This window comes from Ranitomeya imitator, chromosome 2, assembly GCF_032444005.1.
Source record: "Ranitomeya imitator isolate aRanImi1 chromosome 2, aRanImi1.pri, whole genome shotgun sequence".
Taxonomy (NCBI): domain Eukaryota; kingdom Metazoa; phylum Chordata; class Amphibia; order Anura; family Dendrobatidae; genus Ranitomeya; species Ranitomeya imitator.
In genome coordinates, this window is record NC_091283.1 from 722,602,776 (window position 1) to 722,620,506 (window position 17,731).

The following is a 17,731-nucleotide window of genomic DNA, read 5'->3' on the forward strand; positions in this document are numbered from 1 at the left end:
GTCTGCAGTCCCTAATTCCAATTTTCCTCCGCTGACCACACCACTGCTGCCGTGTACCCCTGTTACCAATTTTACAGTGTCTACAGCCTAATTTTGTTATGTTAGGCCTACTACGCCTGTCTGCGGTCCCTCCTTCCAATACTCGTCCACTGACCACACCACTGCTGCCCGTGGACCCCTGGAACCTATTTTTAATTGCATAGAGCATCCTTTTTTTAATAGTAGGCGTACAAAGTCTGTCTGCGGTCCACTATTGAAATTGTCCTCCACTGCCCAGAGCACTGCTGCTTGTGTACCCCTGTAACTTTTTTAAGCTGCAGTGAGCCACATTTTTGGGTTAAGTCCTACTACCTGTGTCTGTCTGCGCCACTCAATTCAGCTGTGTTCCTTTGAAAAAAGCTGAGCGTCAATAGTCTTGTTTTCAGCCTCTAGGAATTTTAAAACTGCATTGGGGGTACAACTTTGGTAGGGCCTACTAACGGTGTCTGCCTCCCCAAGGTGTGCCCCAGGTTTCCTCGCCATTGCTTCAATCTTAATGCTCTCGTTTAGTAGTTGTTGGAAACTACACTGCATTAGGCCTACAAATTGGGTATGGGGTGTAGAGAGATGGTGTGTTCCACTCCAAGGTGTTCTCCAGGTTACCTTTCCTGAGCTCCGATCTTCCGGCTCTCGTTTAGTAGTTCTTGGAAACTACACTGCATTAGGCCTACAAATTGGGTATGGGGTGTAGAGAGATGGTGTGTTCCACTCCAAGGTGTTCTCCAGGTTGCCTTTCCTGAGCTTCGATCTTCCGGCTCTCGTTTAGTAGTTCTTGGAAACTACACTGCATTAGGCCTACAAATTGGGTATGGGGTGTAGAGAGATGGTGTGTTCCACTCCAAGGTGTTCTCCAGGTTGCCTTTCCTGAGCTTCGATCTTCCGGCTCTCGTTTAGTAGTTCTTGGAAACTTCACTGCATTAGGCCTACAAATTGGGTATGGGGTGTAGAGAGATGGTGTGTTCCACTCCAAGGTGTTCCCCAGGTTTCCTCGCCAATGCTTCGATCTTCATGCTCTCGTTTAGTAGTTGTTGGAAACTACACTGCATTAGGCCTACAAATTGGGTATGGGGTGTAGAGAGATGGTGTGTTCCACTCCAAGGTGTTCTCCAGGTTGCCTTTCCTGAGCTTCGATCTTCCGGCTCTCGTTTAGTAGTTCTTGGAAACTACACTACATTAGGCCTACAAATTGGGTATGGGGTGTAGAGAGATGGTGTGTTCCACTCCAAGGTGTTCCCCAGGTTTCCTCGCCAATGCTTCGATCTTCATGCTCTCGTTTAGTAGTTGTTGGAAACTACACTGCATTAGGCCTACAAATTGGGTATGGGGTGTAGAGAGATGGTGTGTTCCACTCCAAGGTGTTCTCCAGGTTGCCTTTCCTGAGCTTCGATCTTCCGGCTCTCGTTTAGTAGTTGTTGGAAACTACGCTGCATTAGGCCTACAAATTGAATATGGGGTGTAGAGAGATGGTGTGTTACACTCCAAGGTGTTCTCCAGGTTGCCTTTCCTGAACTTCTATCTTCATGCTCTCATAAAATTGTGGTTAAACGGAACAACTGCATTTGGCGTACTAGTTGGTTTGGGGCCTACTATCGGTGTCTGCCACTCCTTGCTGTTCACCTGGTTTCCTGTCCTGAAATTCCATTTTCAGGCTCTCGTTAAGTAGTTGTTAATGTTAGACTGCATTTGGCCTACTAGTTGGGTTGGGGCCTACTATCGGTGTCTGCCACTCCTTGCTGTTCTCCTCCACTGAACAAAGCTGTGCCGCCTGTTTACTACGGTTGCCAATTTTGAACTGCATTTCGACTACTTACTGATTTGGGCCTATTCTCTGTGTCAGCCTCTCATTCCAGTTGTCCTCCACTGCAATGCCCCCTGGTTAGTCCTGTGTTACCAATTTTGAACTGCATTTATCCAACTTTATTCTTTGGGCCTATATCTGTGTTTCCTCCTAATCCTGCCCATTGCCCAGCCAGTGATAGATGAGTCTGCTGGTACATTGACCCATAACGCAAAATTCCCCGTGCACGCTACACAGCAAGATTGTGACCCTGTTGAAAGTCAGGTTCCTCTTCCCGCATACCATACCACCTTACACGGGGACAAAGAGGAAGGTGCAGATGAAAGTGCAGGTTCCTTCATCAGGTGGGGGGAGGAATACTAGTTGGCGACGTCACTGGCACAGGGCCTCTCACAGTACGCAAAAGTGTTGCTGCCGGTGGGAGGCGCCCCCGCCATGCAAACACACCGCTGTACTTTGAGGGGCCCTGTGCCAGTGCCAATGCCAACGAGTGGGCCCCCCCTGCTTGCTCAGGATCACAGCACTTGCAAAGTTGAAATACTTACCTCTCCCTGCTCCACTGCCGTGACGTGGTCCAGATTTCCTGGGCCCACTAATTACTTGAACCAGCCCTACCCCCCACAACTTTAGCCAAATGACCCCCAATTTCAAATGCCTTCCAATTATTATAAGGTAAATTACGATTGACAAGCTTCTTTAACAAGAATGGATGTTTTTGCCATTACAATGGGCAGTGTAGGTGTTTTCCTGGCCTCCACTCACTGCCGACTATGCTCCCCCATTGACTTGCATTGGGTTTCGTGTTTCGGGCGATACCCGACTTTTCGCGATAATCGGCCGATTCCACTCGACTCGACTTCTAAGATAGTCGGGTTTCGCGAAACACGGCTCGACTCTAAAAAGGTCAAGGTCGCTCAACCCTAGTGATGATCACTCCTTGACTGAGTTTCATGTTCCAGTAGAAATGTTCTTTCATGTTGTCACAGATCTGCTATCACATTCTTCAAACATATGGAGTTGTACGCCACCTAGTGGGGGTATCTAGAATAATGTAATAGAAGCTATTCTGAGCCAGATACAAAATGTCCCATTGTTTTGTAGCATTTTACAAAGTGCCACACTGACAAAGTCTTCAGCCTTTAATCTGCCCTAAGAGCATGGTGGTGATTGCTCGTAACTAGCATCATCTGTCACTGCACTTGTGCTGCACCATAGCCCACAGGAGCCAGCTGTAATTTAACACAAACTCTATATACTGTGGAAACATCGTGATGCTGCGCTCACAAGGAGGGGTCTCCTTACTACCTGATCATTAGACTTATCTACTTTTAAAAGGGTTATCTAAAGTTTGGAAGATATTCCTTACACATAGAATAGGTGATAACTTTCCAATTGCAGGGGGTCCGACTGCTGGGGCTCTGATCCCTGGAACCGGATCTCATAATAAGAGTCCCATGTGAATGGAGCCGTGGTTGATCTTGCTTACTGCTGCTCCATTCATTTTTTATAGGAGTGCCGAATACCAGCCCGCCGAGTGGTCCCCGGGGGTTGCTCTACAATGGTCCCAATAAAAATGAATGGAGCAAATGTACATGATTGATCATTCACCCAGGGCTGAAGACTCAGTTTTTTAAGGTTGAGGTGTCTCAGCAATCAGACCCCAGCAAACTATGGATAAGGGATCACTTCGGACAGCCCCTTTAAGGGATAACCCTGGGCCTAGCACAAGTCCCCAGGACTGTCCTAAGCTTTTCTTTGCTCCATGTATACCTGAGGTATGCCCTAACAGCTGCCGTTGCATTAATTTGCATGCAGTACGGCTTTGGAATTCATAGCTTTTCATTATGATGCATATAAATGTGTAACATCTTAGTCTGCCGTCACACTAGCAGTATTTGGTCAGTATTTTACATCAGTATTTGTAAGCCAAAACCAGGAGTGGGTGATAAATACAGAAGTGGTGCATATGTTTCTATTATACTTTTCCTCTATTTGTTCCACTCCTGGTTTTGGCTTCCAAATACTGATGTAAAATACTGACCAAATACTGCTAGTGTGACGGCAGCCTAAAAGTGATTAAAAAAAACTGGTAAGTTTAACAAAATAATTTGTAGCAAAAATAATGAATAAACATGATTTAAAAAAACACCATAAAACATGACATAAACAAAGCAAAGAAATATTATGTATACATATTCAATAGCAACATTTATTTTTGCACATTGTGCTATAAATAATATAAATAGACCATATAATGTTATGCAATATCTGTGTATTTGGACATTTAAAGGGAATCTGTTAGCAGATTTTTGCAATTTAATCTGAGAGCAGTATAATATAGAGCAGGAGACCCTGATTCCAAGAAGGTGTCACTGATTAGCCTATGTGCTGTAGTTTCAATACAATCATTATTTTATCAGCAGGAGATTATCACAGCCCTAAGCCAGTGTAACCCCGCCCTCACCACTGATTGGCAGCTTGCTGGCAATGTACAGTGTACAGAGGAACCTGCCAATCATCATTGTAGGCGGGGTTATACACAGCTCAGCATTCTGACAAATGCTACATCTATAGCAGAGAAAACAGGGATTCTATCAAAACTGCACCAAGCAGCCCAGTAAGTGATATATCCCTGGAATCAGGGTTTCTGCCCCCACGTCATACTGCTCTCATATTACAAAGAAAAAACTTCCTGGCAGATTCCCTTTTAATGTCATAGAGTGGAGTGCAGCCATGACCCTTGCTTATGAGTCGGAATTAAAAGCTACATTTTTGGCTAGTCTTGGCTTCCCCTGCCAAAATCTGTTGTGTGAGGACTTATTTTCTGTGCTGATTTGTAGTTTTTATTGATACCATTTTGCACTACATAGATGATATTTTGATCACTTTTTATTTAATTTTTGAGGCAATTGGGCTGACTGAAGAACCGCAGATCTGGCTAGCGTTTATCCCTGGTGTTATGAACAGATGACGGCCATTACAACTGCTATCTGACCTGTAAGGAGTGGGCAGAGCTCTTGAGCTCGCTCCGTACACGCACATCCATTATCAAGAAGTTCATGGCAGAATGTGCGAATGGGTTAAATACTGCCACATATCAGCAATTTCATCATTGCAGCAAATCAGCGGCTGACAGTGTCCTGCACTTCTAACACTTCTTATGGATGCCCAAGTTTTGTCCAAGGAAAGTTTGAGCCAATCAGCCCATTAGCGACCGCTGATTGGCTGCAGTGCTTACGTAGCATAACAACGTCATGCTAGCCCTGGGAGACCTGGTGCTACACTGCTGGACTGGTGCAGATGCGGAAGGTAGCTCTTGTTTCTATTTTACCCTTGAGTATATAGTATTTAGGAAGCAGTTGTCCGAGTAGTGGACAATTTTTCATTTCTGACTGGTTGAGATGCCATTTACAATAGATAGTAAGAATCCTATTGTCTGTTCTGACCTCGTCTTCACACTGTCTTTACTGAACAGAACAGCAATTATATGAGCATTATTGCAGGATGTAATTATCCCGTGCCACCGTACCTTGGCTGGGTTGGTAAACAGATGGTTTGATACTTGCAGTAGTTACTACTCGGGGCTTGGCAGCAGGCGCTGAAGGCTCATTGTACCCTCCATAAGGCGTGGGACCTTTGGCAGCAGTGACTGAAGAATAAGCTTGGCTAGAAGAACTGAAAGCAGATAAGAATATTCATTGTGAGATGTAACAGTATTGGATATGAAGTCCACAGATGTCCACCAGTTATCGGAAAACTGAGCAGTCGCCTGGGTAATTGTTCGCATATGGCTCCTATTTTAAAAAGGACGTATCACTTCTGAGAAAAACACAAAAAGGGCCAGAAGATGAGCGAAAAAGTGGCAAGATTTGTTTCAAATAAATGTCATTAGCAAATCAAATAATTCCCCTTAGAATTATGGGGCATGGGATTTTCTGTAATTTTACCAGTGCAAAATCTGGTGAGATTCTCTTCTCTAGGGGATACCATCTGAAAGGGGTTCACTACAGCATCCGAGAGGTACATAGAACCTTGTGCGCACATCTCCGGAGGATTCAGGATGAACAGATTCGTTCACCTATTTAGCCAGTTTTAAAAGTTTCTGCTATTTAGATTACAATCATAAATTCTCATAAATTTGCAACCTTGAAGCTACAAACATCATATATAAATATTAAGAAGATATTAAACAGTCTGACACAATAGTGAATTTAAGGTCCAGCATATAACAACCTCAGTTGGAGATGACTTTAGAGGTCACTTCTGCACATCATTTTCCTCTGCAATGCATGGGCACACTGGATCTATAAGTGCTTCTATCTGCATTTTGGCTCTTATTAATAGTTGCCCCCAATTGAGTAAGTGTATCTATGATGTCCATACCCTTGAATAGGGAATATGAACAGGAGTTATGTTTCTTTAGATATAAGGGTAGTAGTTAAAGGGCTATTCTCAACTTGAGTCCTCAACAGCACACAATTTTCCAGTCTCTTTACATAATTGTTGCAGGCACTCCTCGTGGAGTGATATTTTTGGTCAGGAGCTGACAGGGAGAGGGAGGTGAGTAGCTCTCTAACTGTTATGTAGAAATCAATGGTCTGGTGAGAGGTAGCTGGGATCTCAGGAGACAACTCTTCAGCCTGGATACTGCCAATAGTGCACAACTGATAACAGCAGCTAAGTCAGGGGCTGACATAGCAAAGGAGGTGAGTATCTGTCTAACGGCTAAATATAATGGGTTGGCGAGAGGTGGCTAGTATATCTAGAGTTAACTCTTCAGGGCAGAATATAACTACTGTGCCTACTCAGCCAGACTCCAGTGGTCAACCTCCTTGGCAAAAAAGAAAAAGCAAGTCAATTGCAGACAGATTTGATTATGTTCATGCTGTCTAACTAATGAAAGCAATTTTAATAAAGGAGACTACCCCTTTAACCATTAATCATGGTAATCAAATCTACTAAAACTGTATGCAACGCACATTTAGCTCATGCAAACTAATAATTCAAGATACTACACTACTCTCCGTCATAGATATTAGATATTATATAGAACCACATACTACGATACTACAATAGCTTTATCATATGTAACACACACTGTAGCCAATGATGAGTTGCGACTTTTCATTAGTACTTCACACATTTATTTTGACACAAATACCTTATTTTAGACTGGAAGCTGGAAGAAAAGGAGGCTTGCTGATGAAGGCTGAAAAAAGCAAGTGTTCACCTTTGTTACATTATCGTGAGCGCAAATCTTGACCCTTACCATGTCTCCTCATTGGGTTCTTATCATATATAAAATATTTTCAATCTGCTTTGTGTAAGTCACTGCATTAGAGGTAGCCACAAAAAAACAACCTAAAGCCAATGACTGCATCTAGCTGAAAGAATGACAAATTCTGTTACTTTTTAGGTTTAATCAAGCTATCAATGAATATGCACATGGATGTAGCATTTAGTAAGTTAATTTTGATGCTTGTCAGCTTTCCTTTTCCATTTTTGTATTAAGGGAATGAAAAAAAAATGATTTTTTTTTACCAATATTTAAAATAGAGAATGCCTCTAGAAATCCTAAATAACATTTACACAATATTTTAAATCTTTAAAATCATTTATCTGAAAAGCAATACATGTTGCCATATATTCAAAATAATATATATTAATGCTAGATTTCTGCATAATGGAGGCTGGAACCACACATGCAGTTTTGGAGAAATGTTTTTGATCCAAAGCCAAGAGTGGATTAAAAAGTAATGTGGAATATAAAGGAAAGCGTTATACTAACTGTATTCAGCATAAAAAACTATTCTGAAAACAAGACTTTCTAATACAGGTTTATTGAGCTTTATGGGTACATTGTTCTCACCAGAAACAAGATTTTGCATTATACAGAATACTGTGAATATATATAGCTTTTGGCTTGAATCACATGCAGTTTTGTAGCAGCTTTTGAGGCAGTTTTTCATACAGTGTCTTAATCTCTTCACCCCAGAGCTATTTTCAAATTTTTGTTTTAGTTTTTTCCTTGCCTTCTTCCAAGAGCCATAATTTTTTAAAATGTTCCGTCAATATATCCACATGACATCAGAACTGCTGTCATATGCAGAAAAAGATGTGGACTCAGCGCTGGAGTTGTAATAAAGGCAGGAAACGACCGGTGACGTACCTATACGTAATTGGCTGTGAAGGGGTTAAGCTAAGCACAGGAGGGGATACAAGGTGGATAAGCATCAGACTATCTTTTATACTTTTCAATCTTTTTAGAACTACTTCTGGCTTTAGCTGCCATATAAACTGCCTATAAAACCACACGAGTGATTGCAGCCTATGACAATAACAATATTAGACAGGAGCTCCAAGAAATAGAGTTGTCATAAGAAGTCCAATCATAACCATCAATGGATGAGGTAGACGTTGATGAAAAGTCCTACTTTAAAGATAATTGTCAAGTAGAAACTTATGAAGAAAATTACTGTACTGATTTAGTAATTAAACTAGGTTTGGAGATTTGTTAGATTTGTTTGTTTGTCTTAGAAGGGTTTGGTGGGATTTTTGCTCTAAGTCCTTTTGACTATTTGAGGCTATCTTCTCACTTCTTGTTCTTGTAAAAAAAATGCAGTTTTTCTGAGGAGGTCTGATCATGGGATTCACCACTAGATGGGCACCTACTCTCCAAGTGCCTTATTGCCCTTGAGATCAGTCAGTACAGCTAAACCAGCAATGACAACGTTTCTTGCCGCTGAGGTCTTAGCACATGTGTACTTTGCAACTTTGACTTAAGCATAAAATTACTAAGGTTTAAAATAATATTGCACTGGAAGTTTGGTGGGTTGTCTTGTCTTTCCCAAGTACATTTTAATCATTAGATCTTTGAAGAACAATAAGTTCCACTATTGGATGTGTTAAAAAAGCGATCCTGTGTTGAGATAATCTTATAAATGCCCCTGCTGTGTACTGTGTAATGTCTGTGTCTGACTGTGCAGGAACATGATCTGATCATATCACCGCTCCTGGGCAGGGGAGGAAGCAAAATAATATACAGACAGGACAGCACAGGATCACAGCTTATTCTTTTTGTGAGGGAAAACATTTCCCTGCATGTTTTTAAGCATTGTTTTACCTGAAAGAAAGAATCAGCTGTGATCCCATGCTGTCCTGTCTGTATACTCTCCTTTGTGTCCTTCCCTGCCCAGGAGCTGTGATATGATCAGACCATGTTCCTGCAGGTCAGACAGACATTACACAGTACACAGCAGGGCACATTTATAAGATTATCTCAGCACAGGAACATATTTTAAATTCATCTAATTTTGGAACTTATTATTATTATTATTATTATTATTATTATTAATAATTATAATGTTGATTAAAATGAACTTTATTTGTAGGGAAACCCCTTTAATATAGTGTAAAAATAGCTATACTCATGTTTATAAAATATCTATTGAAAATGTACCTATAATTTACATTTAAAGGGACTGTCAGCACAGAATTACTTTTCAAACCAAGCTCAGTGTATCATGGCATAGCCAAACGTTTAAGTGCACCGTCCCATCTGCTTGGTTTTCGTACATCTCCACCCCTTTCGAGCTCTATCAAGCCAGAGCTGAATATCAAAAAAGGAGGGGTGTAGATAGATGGAAAACAAGCAGATGTCAAGGTGCACTTAATCATTTGGCCATGCAATGATGCACTGAGAGTCCCTTTAACACTTGTGCCATATTTAGCGAGGATGGTAACATTAAACACCTCTCTAATAAAATATAAACTTTTGATTAGTGAGTCGAGATGTGGATGTTTCTCTTTAGGTTTTTTAAGAAATGAACAACATGTGATCACTTAATGTGGTCTTAAGTAATGATAGAATTAGAGTGACTAAAACTATAGTTACTTACAGAATGGATGACACCAGCAGCGTTGTTAGCCATTATTACTAAGCAATGGAAGAGCAGTTCTCAACATGATGTCTGAAAGCACCAGGAGGAGCACACCAATATTGAGGAAGGATATAGTCCACTCAAAACCTAGAAGCGCTAATGAATCGCTTTGAACTCTTTAAAGGGAAATTATCACTTTCATTGAGCAAAAGTGTGTAATGTCATAAGATTTTAAAAGAATAAAGTATCATTTTATTTTTACAAGATAAAGTCAGAGAAGGGACCTCTGTTTTGTACTCCATCTGTGGCTATAAAGAGAGTTTCTGGCTCTGGACTACCTGCCCTTCCTATGCACTACGTGCATAGCTCGCACTTGTAAACGGGATCTCTACACTGCTTTATTTCACCTGCGGGGGCAGTGCAAGGAAGTAAAACACTGATTACAGCTAATCTTTGGTTTCTCTCAAAAAGGGATGGACAAGTCCTTTAACTAAGTTTTTCTTATCCATGGCTATATGTAAAACTTAAATTAGCAAATTAGATCAATAAATCACAGTTTGTGAATCCCTAAGTCCCTATCACTATAATAGTATGCTTGATAAATAATCCAGGTGCAGTAAACGATTGTAACAATGTAGATAATTGTATTTAGCTATTTCAATTTTTTCAAAATATTAGTCTAAAAAAGCCTTAGGATCAGATAAAAATCATATCGTCATAAAGTGATAATTTCCTTTTAACCTTTGTCTGACAACAGAGTGATCAGTGACAACATGAGAAGGGCAACACCCATGTGCACACTGTCGAGTCCTCGTCAGACCACGGGAGAAGAGTTGCTGACCTCTCGGCACGGAATGAAGTTAATAACCAGCCAGCTTTCGTAGCTGTACCTCTGATACACTTTTCTTGGTAGGTTTGAGAGACCAATTCTTTTGTATACACCAGTTCTTTTGGGTATGATTCTCTTCTTGAGCAGAGGTGAAGTAGTGAATATAGGAGTAATAGAAAGGGCTTCCAAGGCTGGTGGCAGCATGGGAGACTTATATTTGTGTCTTCCCGTTGAAACAATTGAATGGGAAGAAAAGGAACATGTCAAGATATATCAAATCTGCTTTTTGAGAATGAAATGTTAGATAGTGACCTAAAATGGCTGAAATGTTTAGGCCATTACAAATGAAAAGTAATGATTTTACATATTTTATATAGTGTGAGCCAAGCAAATATCGACATTTCTTTAAGCAGATCTGTTATCAGATTCCATATTATAAACTGTATACTTTATTAAATAGACCTCTTAGACCAGACAAAACTGGTGTAGTTACTTTTAAAATCCATGTCAAAATACCTGCGCAACCCTATTTTTAAAGTACAGTAGGCATTTTATAAGCCCAACTGAAGAGTGGAAGACCTCATAAAGCCAATTATAGTCAATCTCTACCCACCCAGCCTGCTGATGGAAGCTTTGCCTTGTGTCAGATCCCAGCAGCAGGGTAGGAGGGACAGTGACGAGCTTGTCAATCAGGCTAGGTGGGAAGACCTGAGTTTAGATTCCAAAAAGGATTATACAATTATTCTATCGGGGCTTTTCTAAGTAAATAAACCAGTCTCATCAGGTTTGAGAGATCATTTTAATATTTTATGAAATGTATAATGTTAAGTCTGGTGATGGATTCTCTTTAGTATTCTGGAGAAAACATATATTATTTGGTGTTGAGTCCTAACTTCATAAATATCTGATCTCCCACCGATTTTAAAATGAGGGACCATGGTATCTTCCCTCTACTTCACTCACATGTTCAAGCTGAGAAGAGGTTTGTATGAAACGAGAGTTCAGTTTGTTTCCAGATTATGGAACCAACTGAGCACTCTCCCCCAGCTGTCTCCCATATGTTTTACCTACATGGAGTGCACATGCTTGACCACTGCCTAAAATGTGTGAAGGATTCAGAGGTCCTTAAGATTGGTGAAAAAGAAAAGACCAGGTACAATTTGATTTGCAGAATAGAGCCGTAATCCTGATGACACTATCTTGAAACAGATATTGATGTTTTTGTTTAAATGCCTTCTATCCGAAAAAAAAATTTTTTGCAGAAGATATTGTGGTTCTGATTGAGGACTACCTTACAAATAATAATAATAGCAATTTACATTTGTTGAGGAATGTGATGTGTCTTTTCGAATCCTGTAAGCTTGAATAAACAATGTTAACATATTTTTTGGTTTGCATGAGTACCTGGAATGTCAAAATAAAATTAGTGTTAAATGCCCCTTCCCATCTACAGCTTTTCTGGTAGAAAATCCTAGAAGGGAAATGTAAGTCATATCATAGAAAATATATCTGATGTAAAAAAAAGAAGAAACTAATTCTGAAAGGTTATGGTAAATTCTGTGAAACCAATTGTTCATATTGACATGTTAGAATATTTGAATGACCTTCTAGTCTTAAACATAAGATACCCAAATGCACCAATTTACCAGCAAATTTAAATTGGCTTCCTTTTCTCTTTAACGGCTCATTCAGTCCAGCGTATTATACAAAAGTATGGTATATAAGTAAAAATCAGACAGCACAATGACCAATGTAATTAAGTAGGGCTGTTCGGATAACAGTTTTATAACAACGATCCTGTAGCATGCACTATTCTCTTTTGTATATCGGATGAAACTTGCCTTTTCAAATTTATTGTCCTATACAAAACATCTGTATTGAATCCGATTTTTATGAAAGCATTGCAATTATTAGCATAGCAAACTGTATTTCATCATGTACATTTTAAACTAACTAATAAGCTCTATGTGGGCCACACTAAGAGGCGGCTCAAAGATAGAATAAAAGAACATTTGAACAACATTGGCAAGGGTTTTATGGGGCACCCGCTATCGCGCCATTTTGCTGATCAACATAATCGGTCATGGCACCGCACCTCCTTTTGTGGGATTCAAATTGTTAAAGAAAACCCTAGGGGCAGGGACTATTTGAAAAGTATGTCAAGAGTGGAATCGAAGTGGATTTTCACGTTGGATAGTTTGGCCCCTAAGGGATTAAATTTTGAGATTGAATTGTATGCCCTATAAGGAGAAGGATTTCTGTAAATTAGGAGTACTGTTATGTGCAGTGTTACTGTAAACAGGAGCAGGGTTTTTTTTAATTAGCTCTTGTGCTGTTCACACTAGCGTCTATTTTACTTAGAGGGGGAGGGGACAGGGCATCTTTTATTCGAGGAGTCCACATTTACTGTGAACACTGGTAGTAACGATTAAACATCACAGCCCCCCTTTTTTTTTTTTTTTTAAAAATAAGTAAGCATCTAAAGTATGTTGTTATTTAAATAGGGTTGGGTATTTTTCCATGTAGTTATCAGTTTTAAAGATATTATTAAAGGTTGCAGTTTTTAATTTTAGTGGGGTTGGGGGTATACCTTGTTCTTAACTGGCAACACAGCATTAGCATTCTCATTCATTTATATGTTTTTTATTTGGGTATCACCATAGGGTTTAGTAGCTTTCTATATATCCGGGAGGGTCCAGCGGGCAGGCTTGGATCCTTGTATTCTTGTATATGTGGGTGGGCTCTGTTGGAGGTGGGCGTTATGCTGTGCACGACACTGGGTGTTTGTGGCTATATAAACAACTAGCACATGCAGGGCAGCCATACCTTGAGGAAGAGGGTCGTTACCCTCGAAACGCGTCGGGTTGGCCCTTGTTTGTGTCCGTCTTATGGACTGGTGACGTCACCGTTTAGCCACGCCCCCTTTTCGTTTCGCTACTGTTCGGCGGCGCCATCGGCCGAAGCGGCCAGCCGGGATCTCCAGCGGCGAGCGTATAGGGGACTATTGCACTACGGGAGGACGCTCCCTTTTCAGTTATGTACTGCTGACACTGCAGCCCTCTCACACTTCGGAGGATACAGTTCTGTGGCAGCCACCTTCTAACCCAGGACATTTGTCAGCCTCCGTCTGTGAGGTAGGACATTGGAACTCACTCACCATACAGCTATAGCCTTTGTGCAGCGCAGCACCTCTTGTTTGTTTGTTTTACAGATTTAGTTCTTGTCTGGCAGGGTTTTGCACACAGTCCGCCCAGGTGCCTGCAGCTTTACTTCGGGTGTTTATCTTAGCGCCAGTGTGTTTGTTTTATTGTTTGTTTACATTTTAAACTGTTGATGTATAAATACGTATGCCACATGTTGCACAGATGTCACATTGAAAAACGTAAAATACAGACACATGGATGGGACACTGATGGCACACGGATGACAATACGGATGAAAATTGTCTGAGTTTTCCAGATGAAAATCAGATTATTTTCATATGACCTAAACATAATGCTCAGGTAGAGACGTAAGACTGTAAAGTCGCTAAACAAATGGTGGTCCAGTGTCCAAATATCAGGCGCCAGATGGTAAAAAAGCGGCTCAATATTCAAATGGAAAGAATATGTGGTGGTGAGGGCAGAGAGCAAATTATACACACGGTGCAATATATGTGTGACAGGTATGTTAGGAACCTATTGGATCTGGTTGTATTATAGAATGTCAGACCAGGCTGCATATGTCAGGGAAGAATGAAGGATGAAAGGAAAGAAGGAAGGAAGAATAGAGGAAGGCAGAATGAATAGAGGAAAGAAGAATAGAGAAAAGAATGAATGAAGAATAGAGGAAGGAAGGAATAATAGGGGAGATAAGGATGGAAGAATAGGGGAAGTAAGGAAGAAAATAGGGAGGGAGGAAGTATAGAGGCAAGAAGAATAGAAGAAGGAAGAATAGAGGAAGCAAGGAAGAATAGAGGAGGAAGAAAGAATAGAGGAATACAGGAAGGAAGAATAAATAAAAGAATAGAGGAAGGGTGAAAGAAGAATAGAGGAAGGAAGAATACAGTAAGGAATAATGAAGAAAGAATAGAGGAAGGAAGAAAGGGGCAATAAAGGAAAGAATAATAAATGACGGAAGAGAGAATAGAGGATGGAAGAGAGAATAGAGGAAGGAAGAATAGATGAACAATAGAGGAAGGAAGACAGTATAGAGAAAGGAAGAGAGAAAAAAGGACGGAAGAGAGAATAGAGGAAGGAAGAAAGAATAGATGAAGGAAGGAAGAATAGAGGAAGAAAGGAAGAATAGAGGAAGGAAGAATACAGGAAGAATGAATGAAGAATAGAGGAAGAAGAAAGAAAGGAAGAATAGAGGAGGGAAGGAAGACTAGAGGAAAGAATAGAGGAACAATAGAGGAAGGAAGAATAGAGGAAGGAAAAGTAGAGAAGGGAAGAAAGGAAAAATAGGAAGGAAGAATAGAGCGAGCATCAAAGGAAAAATAGAGGAAGGAAAAATAGTGAATAGAGGAGGGAAGACTAAAGGAAGGAAGACTAGAGGAGGGGAGAATAGAAGAAGGAAGAACAGAGGAAGGAAGGAAGAATAGAGGAAGGAAGGAAGAATAGAGGAAAAAAGAAGAGTAGAGGAAGGAATAATTAAGGAAGGAAGAATAGCGGAAGAATTAAGGAAGGAAGGATGAATTAAGGAAGGAAGAATAGAGAAAAAATAGAGGAAGAATAGAGAAAGGAAGGAAAATAAAGGAAGGAAGGGAGAATGGAGGAAGGAAGACTAGAGGAAGGAAGAATAGCTGAAGGAAAAATAGAGGAAGGAAGAATGCAGTAAGGAAGAATAATAATAGAGGATGAAAGAAAGGAACAATATAGGAAGGAAGAAAGAATAGAGGATGGAAGAATAAAGGAAGGAGGAATAGAGGAATAAAAAACAAATAGAGGAAGGAAGAACGAATAGAGGGAAGATGCAGAAGGAAGGAAGAATAGAGGAAAGAAGAATATAGGAAAAATTAAGGAAGAAAGAGAGTATAGAGGAAGAAAGAGTGTAGAGGAAGGATGAGTGTTTAGAAGAAGGAAGAAAGATTAGAGGGAGGAAGGAAGAATAGAGGAAGAAAGGAAGACTAGAGGAAGGAAGACTAGAAGAAGGAAAATAGAGAAAGGATTAAGGCAGAATAGATGAACGAAGAAAGAATATAGAAAGGAAGAAAGAATAGAGGAAGGAAGAAAGGAATAATAGAGGAAGGAACACTAGAGAAAAGAAAACTAGAGGAAGGATTAAGGCAAAATAGATGAAGGAAGAAAGAATAGAGAAAGGAAGAATGAGTAGAGGAAGGAAGAATACAAGAAGAATGAATGGAGAAGGGAATACTAAAGGAGGGAAGACTAGAGGAAGAAGGAATAGAAGAAGGAAGAACAGAGGAAGGAAGGAAGAATAGAGGGCGGAAGAATCAAGGAATTATGAATAGAGTAAGGAAGAATAGAGAAAAAATAGAGGAAGAATTGAGGAAGGAAGGAAAATAAAGGAAGGAAGAATAGAGGAAAAAAGAAAGAATAGAGGATGGAAGAATAAAGGAAGGAGGAATAGAAGAAGAAGAAAGAAGAAATAGAAGATGGAAAAATTAATAGAGGAAAGAAGGGAGAATAGCAGAAGGAAGGAAGAATAGAGGAAGGAAGAATATAGGAACAATTGAGGAAGAAAGAGAGTATAGAGGAAGAAAGAGAGTGTAGAGGAAGGAACAGTGTTTAGAAGAAGGAAGAAAGATTAGAGGGCGGAAGGAAGAATAGAAGAAGAAAGGAAGACTAGAGGAAGGAAGACTAGAAGAAGGAAAATAGAGAAAGGATTAAGGCAGAATAGATGAAGGAAGAAAGAATGTAGAAAGGAAAAATAGAGGAAGGAAGGAAGAATGGAAGAATAGAGTTAGGAACAATATAGGAAGAATGAATGAAGAATAGAGGAAGGAGGAATAAAGGAAGAATAGAGGAAAGGAAGAATAGCAGAAGGAAGGAATAATAGAGGAAGGAAGAATAGAGGCAGGAAGAACAGAGAAAGAAAGAATAGAGGAGGGAAGAGAGTATGGAGGAAGGAATAAAGAATAGAGGAAGGAAGGAAGAATAGAGGAAGGAAGAATAGAGGCAGGAAGAACAGAGGAAGAAAGAAAGAATAGAGGAGGGAAGAGAGTATGGAGGAAGGAATAAAGAATAGAGGAAGGAAGGAAGAATAGAGGAAGGAAGACTAGAGAAAGGAAAACTAGAGGAAGGATTAAGGCAGAATAGATGAAGGAAGAAATAATAGAGAAAGTAAGAAAGAATAGAGGAAGAAAGGAAAAATAGAGGAAGGAAGAATACAAGAAGAATGAATGACTAAAGGAGGGAAGACTAGAGGAAGAAGGAATAGAAGAAGGAAGGAAGGAAGAATAGAGGAAGGAAGAATCAAGGAATTATGAATAGAGTAAGGAAGAATAGAGAAATAAGAGAGGAAGAATTGAGAAAGGAAGGAAAATAAAGGAAGGAAGGGAGAATGGAGGAGGGAAGAATAGAGGAAGGAAGAATAGCGGAAGGAAAAATAGAGGAAGGAAGAATAGAGGAAGGAAGGAAGAATACAGCAAGGAAGAATGAAGGAAGAATAGAGGAAGGAAGAAAGGAACACTATAGGAAGGAAGGAATAATAAAGGATGGAAGAATACAGCAAGGAAGAATAAAGGAAGGAAGAATAAAGGAAGGAAGAACAAACATAAAGTTAGGAAGAAGAGAGGAAAAAAGGAATAGCAGAAGGAAGGAAGAATACAGGAACAATAGAGGAAGGAATAAAGAGTAGAGGAAGGAAGGAAGAATAGAGGAAGGAAGAAAGGAAGAATAGAGGAAGGAAGACTAGAGGAAGGAAAAACATAGGAAGTATTAAAGCAGAATAGATGAAGGAAGAAAGACTAGAGGAAGAAAGGAAGAATAGATGAAAGAAGAATACAGGAAGAATGAATGAATTGAGGAAGGAGCAATAAAGGAAGAATAGAGGAAGGAAGAATAGAGGAAGTAAGAAAGGAACAATAGCATAAATAAGGAAGAATAAAGGGAGGAAGAAAAGAGTAAGGAAAAATTAAGGAAGGAAGAATAGAGGAATGACAAAAGTAAAAGTAGAGGAAGGAAGAAAGGAAAAATAGAGGGAGGGAGGTAGGAAGAATAGAGCTAGTGACAAAGGAAAATA

General features: G+C 40.0%; 1 protein-coding gene across 1 annotated transcript in view; it reads right to left on the minus strand.

Moving 5' to 3' along the window:
• The window catches only part of LDB3 (LIM domain binding 3), a 332,032-nt gene that overhangs the window by 78,376 nt on the left and 235,925 nt on the right, over nt 1-17,731 (minus strand). Inside the window, exon 10 of the mRNA XM_069753186.1 lies at nt 5,367-5,498. Within this exon, the coding sequence (XP_069609287.1) occupies nt 5,367-5,498 (132 nt within the window). The remainder of the gene's footprint in view (nt 1-5,366; nt 5,499-17,731) is intronic.